The 8,494-nt window shown below is 43.5% G+C and overlaps 1 protein-coding gene across 1 annotated transcript in view; it reads left to right on the top strand.

Annotated features, from left to right (window-relative positions):
• Positions 1-7,086, top strand: part of supt16h (SPT16 homolog, facilitates chromatin remodeling subunit) — a 15,921-nt gene extending 8,835 nt beyond the window's left edge. The window contains 13 exon segments of the mRNA XM_005748839.2: positions 139-237; positions 634-749; positions 2,006-2,159; positions 2,299-2,426; positions 2,573-2,835; positions 2,954-3,072; positions 4,481-4,719; positions 4,810-4,885; positions 5,013-5,182; positions 5,289-5,418; positions 5,587-5,713; positions 5,856-5,930; positions 6,580-7,086. Coding sequence (XP_005748896.1) covers positions 139-237; positions 634-749; positions 2,006-2,159; positions 2,299-2,426; positions 2,573-2,835; positions 2,954-3,072; positions 4,481-4,719; positions 4,810-4,885; positions 5,013-5,182; positions 5,289-5,418; positions 5,587-5,713; positions 5,856-5,930; positions 6,580-6,677 — 1,794 coding nt within the window. The 3' untranslated portion in view covers positions 6,678-7,086.
• The last annotated feature ends 1,408 nt before the right edge of the window (positions 7,087-8,494 follow it).

Genomic DNA, 8,494 nt, shown 5'->3' with positions numbered 1-8,494 from the left:
TGGTTACAGATGCTTTCTGTGGTGCTTCACCTTTTCTTTCACCATCTATGTTTTAAGTGTTAGTGTGGTGGATTTCTTGTGAATCTGATTTAAATAAGACGGAGAGCAGGAAGTGAACGTTGTTTTCGCTTCTTTTAGAATGACGACGAAGAGGATGAGGAGGAAGAGGTCGACGACGCAGAGGAGCTGCTGGGGAAAGGCGCGCGCAGTGCCGCTCTGCTCGCAGACAGAACCAGGGTAAGTGCGGGCGCGTGCGTCGCTCAGTGTGTGACTGGTGGGTTTTTTTGTGATTTTTGCCGCCTTGACGGAGTTTTGATAACTAAGAGTGTGAATGTCTTTGTACTCTATCAGCTACTTGGGAAGGTAAGTATTCATTGTTTTTTCCTAAAATCTCATCAGCTGAACTGGTTTAGTCTCAAAAATCCCTTTGCTGATGGGAATGAAGTTGTCATTTTTATTTGAGTGACACTTTTGTGTTTGTTTCTGTTTGTTGTCCATCCAAAGCTTTAACACATCTGTTCTCTGCATGTGTGTTGTGTTTTTCCACCTTATTTTTTAAAAATAGTTTTTAAAACAAAACGTGGTCCTGGTGTCTCCGTGTGGTCACTCAGTTGTGTCTTTTGTCAAACTTAGAACGAGATGACGGCGGAGGAGAAGAGGCGGGCTCACCAGAAGGAGTTGGCCAATCACTTGAATGAAGAAGCCAAGCGCCGTCTGACGGAGCAGAAAGGAGAGCAGCAGATCCAGAAGTGAGTCGGTACTCTCACCATCCATAATGAACTGAAGCTATCAGGTGAAGAAACGGCATGAATGTGTTAAAGAGATCCACTCCGGTTAAACTAGAGTGGGGTGAGTCAATGTAGTGCTCAACCACGCAAATGCTTGCTGTAGGTTGTAGGTCACCAGTAGGTGTAGCGCAGTCCAGATCTGGACCCAGACTGGTCTGTACAGAGGAAACGCACAGACCAATCACTTACATCGTAACTCATCCCACACGATGCTGCTCAACCAATCAAATCGTTTATTCAGAGCATTTGCGAAAACAGAAAACTCTGCCAGGAGGCGCGATAAATCGAGGAAACGGGAGGAAGAAGTTGTGAAGCTGAGATGGTTTACGCGTGAAAGAAACTCAAACTAGACCTTTTTTTTTTTTTTCAAATGGCGTCAATTTATTTTTTAATGTAAACTTTATTTAACTTGAAATGATAAATATTTTATTATCGGCAGACCCTCGAGGTCATTGTGATAATTAATAATAAATAGTGTTGAACTCGTCTTAATTTTACTTTTCTAACTGGACCTCCTTAAGTTTGAGCTGAAGGCTCCTGCCAAAGATGAAGTAAAAGCTGAAAAGTGGAAACCTTTAGGGAAAAGTGTTTAAAGGCCAGCAGGGGCGGTAGTAAAAGACTTTGGTCCTGTGTGACACTAATGACCTGTGGACCTTTTTGGTGTCTGAATTGGATCATGTGAATAAGAGCAAAGTCACAAAAGCCTTGATTGTGTTTATGACTCTTATTTTCCTCTCGCACCCCACCTGTTGCTAGGGGGGGGAAAAATCCTGCGTTCCCTGATCAGCTGGCAAAATCGCTTATAGTGTTGCTCTGCAGTCTGATTTGTTACTCTTCGAGCTTCAGTGAAACTAAAGTGCAAAACAAGCAGGAAGTGGGACCCTTTTCCCATCAAAATAAAAGTTGTGCCTTTTACAACGTGCCGGTCCGCTTTTGTGCAAGACGTGTTATGAACTGCTCTGAAGTGATGCGCGACAGGCTGTCTCATTGCTGCTTTGATCGATGTCGGCATCAGCTGAGTGTGAGCGAAAAGATGTGTGGGGTGTTTAGCTTTATTTGTTTTTTGCACGCCACACAAGAAACTTTAATAAGTGCCTACATTTGTGTTCGTTTTTTAAAAGAAATAAACCCAGGACAGAAGTTGGCAGCAGAACTGTAAATTCTGACTTTTAATTAAGTTTCTCCTGATTAAGCGACTCCACTCTGCTTCCTCTCAGGGCCAGGAAATCTAACGTCTCCTATAAGAACGTGTCTCAGATGCCCAGAGAAAAGGACATCCGGGACATGAAGATCTTCATCGACAAGAAGTATGAGACTGTCGTCATGCCTGTCTTTGGCATCGCCACACCATTTCACATCGCCACCATCAAGGTACTCTTAGCTTATGCCTTCTATGGGAGGGGGGTCTACCACAACTACATCCAAACCAGTTGCACTTACGTACACCAAGAGTCTGTGTTACCTTTTTGGTTTTAATTACAGACATTTGTCTTGCGTTTGTGCCTTTTAGAACATCAGTATGTCTGTAGAAGGAGACTACACCTACCTGAGGATCAACTTCTACGTCCCTGGCAGCTCACTGGGCCGACAGGAGGGAAACATCTTCCCCAACCCTGAAGCCACATTCGTCAAAGAAATGTGAGTCTGTCCAGCTCTTTCTATCAGCATGCGTGTAGATTTCTCTGCTCGCACCTTGGCAGGTCACTGTGTGTGTTTGTTGTGCTGCAGTGTTTGAAGGAGCAGATGTTCCAATAATCCTTTTCTTTCCCTCGCTCGCCTCTCAGCACGTACCGGGCGTCCAACCTGAAGGCTCCCGGCGACACATCGGTGCCCTCCACCAACCTGCAGAACGCCTTCCGCATCATCAAGGAGGTGCAGAAGCGCTACAAAACACGAGAGGCCGAAGAGAAGGAGAAGGAGGGCATCGTCAAGCAAGACTCGCTGGTCATCAACCTCAACCGCAGCAACCCCAAACTCAAAGACCTCTACATCAGACCCAACATCGCACAGAAGAGGATGCAGGGCTCGCTGGAGGCTCATACTAATGGTGAGGACAGCAGTCAGTGGGAATGCTGGGAAACGAGGATGCCCAAATCTCGGAAATGTTGTCGTTAAAACTGTGAATCTCTCTCTCTCTCTCCCCCTCCCCTCCTTCCCCTGTGCAGGTTTCCGTTTCACGTCGGTCCGAGGTGACAAAGTGGACATTCTTTACAACAACATCAAACACGCCATCTTCCAGCCGTGTGACGGTGAGATGATCATCGTACTGCACTTCCACCTCAAGGTATGCTTATTCAAAAATACACCCTTAAAATATCTGGAGACTTCACTTTCATCTGTGGTTAGGGCAACGCTCGATCATCACAGGGGCAGCAGGTGTCCGCAGAGCTCTCTGCTCAGACCTGCTGACTGAGTTTTCTTTAGTTTTTGTTTTTGTCCTTATCACTGATGGCAGCACGAGACTGTAGCAACAACTATGCTAGGAGGTCTGTTTTCCTCTCCTGTCAGTTTGATTTGCACCAAAGCAACTGAAGTGTATTGACAGCGCTCCCTGCTTCCTCACTCGACAGACTGAACTTTCACAGACTTTGTTCCACGCTGTGATGGTCATGTGCTCCTTTAATTTATTTTAACATTGTGTGTGTATATAAGTATATTTGTGTAAAATCAATATTACAAACCCAAACGCTCAGTGATGTAATATCATCAGAGCTTAGAGTTGAGCTGTGATGAAAAATAAAATGGTTTACAGTGTCAGGTTAGTTGTTGGAGCTTGGAAAGAAAAGCGTCTGAACTTAAGTTGCTTGAAGATATTTCAGCTCTCATCCGAGAAGCTTCTTCAGTTTAGGGTCAAATGGTGGAGAGTCCCAGATTTGAGCCCTGTGGGAGTGTTGCTGATGTTAATTTCACCTCTTATGAAGGAGTTTAACTTTTTGAGACCTGCAGTAACTATGGTGGCCCTAAGAGGGTAAACACACTGCAAAAAACATGCAGAGCACAACAAAAAAAAAAACGGAAAACAAAATGTTGGCAAAGCTCCCCAAAAAATTGCAAACAAAAGAGAACTGAAGTGATTTAGATGGATACAATAAAAAGATGGAACAGCTGTGGTGAACTACTGAGGGCAAACATGCATCTACAGTCATTTATGACTAATGCGATTGAAACACATGGTTCTTCAACATAGAAATGTGTGTTTTGTGAGCTTTTGCAGCATTATTTATTTATTTATTTACTTTTATTTGCTGATATTTTTTTAAGTTGCAGTATTTTGCAGAGACTTAACACTTTGCAATAAAAAAAGAGGCTCGTAAAAGTCTGGCATTTTTGAGATTGCGCTTAATTGATCTTTTATTGTATTAGGCCTCAGTCGCACAGGCCTAGACACCGGTCAGTGACCCCCCCCCCCCTTTGGTTCAGAGTAGCTGAAGGCGGGCTTGTTCCCTTTCATCTGAGCAGGGTTAGGGGACTCCACCCCCACATTCCCCTTTATAACCTTGAGCACTCTGCTGGGTGGAGCTTCATATTAACTCTATCTATAATATATAATATAACTCTATTAACTCTAAATAAGTGTCTCAGTGATCTATAACTCTTCAGTGTGTTCACTCATCGGCTGTCTCTCATTGTTTTTAAGCGATTCCCTTTAAATATTCTGAAAATGGTCTAAAAACTGTTGCGTTTCTCTCCAGAACGCCATCATGTTTGGTAAGAGACGCCACACGGACGTCCAGTTCTACACAGAGGTGGGCGAGATCACCACAGACTTGGGCAAACACCAACACATGCACGACCGAGACGACCTGTACGCCGAGCAGATGGAGCGTGAGATGAGGCACAAGCTCAAGTCGGCCTTCAAGAACTTCATCGAGAAGGTGGAGACGTTGACTAAAGAGGAGTTGGAGTTCGAGGTGCCCTTCAGAGACCTGGGGTGAGTAAACGAGGCCGTCGGGAACGCAAACGTGCGAGGACAATGTGGACACCCCTGTGAGCTCGTGGCCCATGCTTCTTTTGTTTACAGGTTCCAGGGCGCCCCCTACAGGAGTACCTGCCTGCTACAACCCACGTCCAGTTCTCTTGTCAATGTTACTGAATGGGTGAGTGAGCAGCTGGCACTGAGCTGCAGACGGTTCAAAGGTTTAATCTGTGAAGAAGAAAGCTGAAATGTGTGCAGTGAGCTGCCGGCAGTTCAGTCTGTTAAAAATCTGTTTCCTCCGTCTGCAGCCGCCGTTTGTAGTTACTCTAGACGAGGTGGAGCTGGTTCACTTTGAGCGCGTGCAGTTCCACCTGAAGAACTTTGACGTGGTCATCGTTTACAAGGACTACAACAAGAAGGTCACCATGATCAACGCTGTGCCCGTGAACTCCCTTGACCCTATCAAAGAGTGGCTCAAGTAAGGCCAGTCGATTTAATCAGTGACTTAATTTTTAATGCATCTAAAAAAATATCTCAGATGAATTATTAATACTTTTTTCTCTTCTCCGTTTTCTCCTTTTTAGCTCTTGTGACATCAAGTACACAGAGGGCGTCCAGTCTCTGAACTGGACCAAGATCATGAAGACCATCGTTGACGACCCAGAGGGGTTCTTCGAGCAGGGGGGCTGGTCTTTCTTGGATCCAGAGAGTGAGGTGAGTTCATGGTTTCATAACCTAAGCAGACATTTACAGTTTTAAAATGGTCCATGTTCCCAGTTTTTCCTTTCAATAACTCCTTTCACGTCGTAACACAGTGCTGAGAATAAAATAGCGACTAGTTTTGTGATTACACGCCTCTCTGCGTGCCATGTTTTGCCTCAGGGAAGCGGCGCCGAGGAAGATTCAGAGTCAGAAATGGAGGATGAGACGTTCAACCCATCTGCAGATGAAGAAGAAGAGGAAGAGGAAGACAGTGATGAGGATTACAGCTCAGAGACGGAGGACTCTGGTATGATTTCCATGGGCCAGTTTGAACCTCTAATGAATGAAAAGCTTGAGAAAATGATTTGTACCCGAGCAGCTCTTTGCCTTGAACTCACACTTGTACACACTGATGAACCAGATTTTCTTTTTTTGGGTGTGTGATACAGATTACAGCGCGTCAATGGGCAGTGAGGAGGAGAGCGGGAAAGACTGGGATGAACTGGAGGAAGAAGCCAGGAAAGGTTTGTATTTGTAGACTCTGGTTTTTCAAAACTTGCACTTGCAGAGCGTTCAGGGCTCGCTGTCAGTGTCCACATACTCAAAATAAACCTGGCATCAGCCACTAGAGGGCACCAAATGCACACAAACCCCACAGTACTCATCTGAAAGCAAACTTTTCACATCTGCAGCACCTAACTGTCATGTGACTGAATACAAACGGTCTCTTCAGGAATCACAGATTTAAATATGGCTGTTAACTCACTTCAATAGTCACACCTTTTTAGTTGGCCATTGGCTACTTAAATATTTCTGTTAATCGCATGGCAGCAACTCAATGCAATCAGGCGTGAACACTACCTGCCGAAATTCAGACTGAGCATCAGAATGAGGAAGAAAAGTGTTTAAAAGTGTTTGTTGTTTCCCACGTAAATATCTCTGGAGTTTACAGAGAATTATATAAAAAAATAAAATAAAATATCCAGTGAGCGGCAGTTCTCTGAGAGAAACTGCCTTGTTGATCACAGACTGCTTGAAGGCTGCAGACGTTATGCAGACGAGCATCTCTGAACGCACATGTTGGGATGTGGTGGAGGAATCTGCAGTATCAGCCACGAGGGTTGATCCCAGCACAGGGCTGTTTCATGGTTGTTTCTGTTTCCTCCCCTGCAGCTGACAGAGAGAGCCACTATGAGGACGAGGACACCTCCAACAGGAAGAGGAAGGTGCGGCCATCAGCCCCGCCGAGCAAGAAGAAGCGACGGCACTAAACGTCCCAAACATCCATTCATACTGCCAAACCCGACCCTCCCTCCCACCACGGCCGGCTCCCCACACTTCACACAGACACACACCTGCGCTCAGACACACACCGTGTACATAGACGTAGACACCGCCCCCTTTGTTTATTTTTTAGTTGTTGTCGGTGAAGTGTCATGTTGCAGAACCAGCAGGACAGCCACACTTCATTCATTACCTTCGTTTTCCCACCTTCGTTCATCCATCCATCAGGGTTTATTGTCTGTGTGTGTGTGTCTGCGAGTGCGTGCGAGTGTGGTTAAATGGGTTTTTATTGCAAGCATTGTTTATTTTCTGTTAAAGAAAGCTGAGTTTCTTAACTAATGGATAATAAATAAAAAGACTTGACATCTCCTCTGCCAAGTGTTTTATATAAACTGAGAAATCTGATTTTTTTTTTTTTTTTTCCTCTCGTCTTCCCCACCGTGTCCACTTTTTTTTCCCCTCTTATTTTTGTCAATGTTTGTTAAATTGTGGTAATAAGATGGGGGAAATGTCCTTTATTTTTTAGGGATGGGAGGGGGCAGATGCACGTTTTCTAATTATTTTATCTTTTTTTTTTTTAAAGTGGGATTTATAAATGGATTTGGACACAGACACACTTCACCCTCGCACTTATCCTCCTCTCTGTCCCCTCCTTTTTTTCTTTTTTTTTTTTTGTTCAGTCTGAGTAGATATGATGTTGTACTGTTAATTCTGAAAATCCTGTTTTTGTTTTTGTAATAAAATTAAAAGGAACTGTAGTTTGTTTTCACTCTTCTCTCTTTCACACACTTTCAGTTTTGCAGATTAGTCATTGTGTACTTACTGCCGGTGTCGTAGACCACTGCCTCTTTTCAGTCGTGGGCTAAGAGCAGTGCTCTTGAGCATTAGTTCTCCAGGCTTCTGGAGGGACATATGCTGCTTTTATAAACTCATTTTCACTCCAGTCCTTATACCCGACCGTTTTCAGAGATGTTTCTTAAGCCACTTAAGAAAACGCTGACCTGTGAGTTATTCAAACACAAGAACTAGCCTAACTCAAAGGGTGAACAAGTGTTTCCTACGTGAGAGACGACTTCACAGAGAACCATTTTTTAAAAATTGTATCTTTAGTCATTTAGTTACTAGCAGCCTGATGTAAATATGTGATTTGTTCCCATTTCATGTTGTTTTATGTGAAAAATACCAAAGAACAGTTTGATAGACAAAATAGCGATTTTTTTTTTTTTTTTTTTTTTTCTTCTTTAGTGGTTCTTAATGAACTGTTGGCTAAACACTTGGCATATCTCTGCACGAGGCACAGTGTGTTTTTAATAAAATAGGTAGTGGAAGTGGCTCTCCTGCTACTGAATCTTTGTACGTGCCTTAAAAAAGTATTTATACCCCTTGAGCTTTTACACATTTTGTCACTTAAGTGTTTGTTGAGATTTTCTGTGATAGACCAACACAAAGTAGCACATGATTGTGAAGAGGTACAAAAATGATACATGGGTTTTCTAAATTTTAAGCAAATCAAAATCTGAAAAGTGTGCATTTATATTCAGCCGCCTGTACTTTGGTACATCTAAATAAAACCCAGTGCAATCAGTTGCCTTCAGAAGTCACCAAATTAGATAATAGAGTTCACCTGTGTGTAATTTAGTCTCATAAATACACCTGCTCAGTTATTTTTATTTTTATTTTTTATTTTTTTTTCTAAGAATTCTAGAAATGGTTGCCAAATCATAAAAAAACTCGCCAGTTTCCCCTCTCTATCAAATCTTATCTGCTCCACCCTGGCCACAGACACCATCTCATTAAGCCACCT

Source organism: Pundamilia nyererei, unplaced genomic scaffold (genome assembly GCF_000239375.1).
Source record: "Pundamilia nyererei isolate P.nyererei 1_Seehausen unplaced genomic scaffold, PunNye1.0 scaffold00230, whole genome shotgun sequence".
Classification (NCBI taxonomy): Eukaryota; Metazoa; Chordata; class Actinopteri; order Cichliformes; family Cichlidae; genus Pundamilia; species Pundamilia nyererei.
This window is presented reverse-complemented; position numbering and strand designations above follow the sequence as displayed.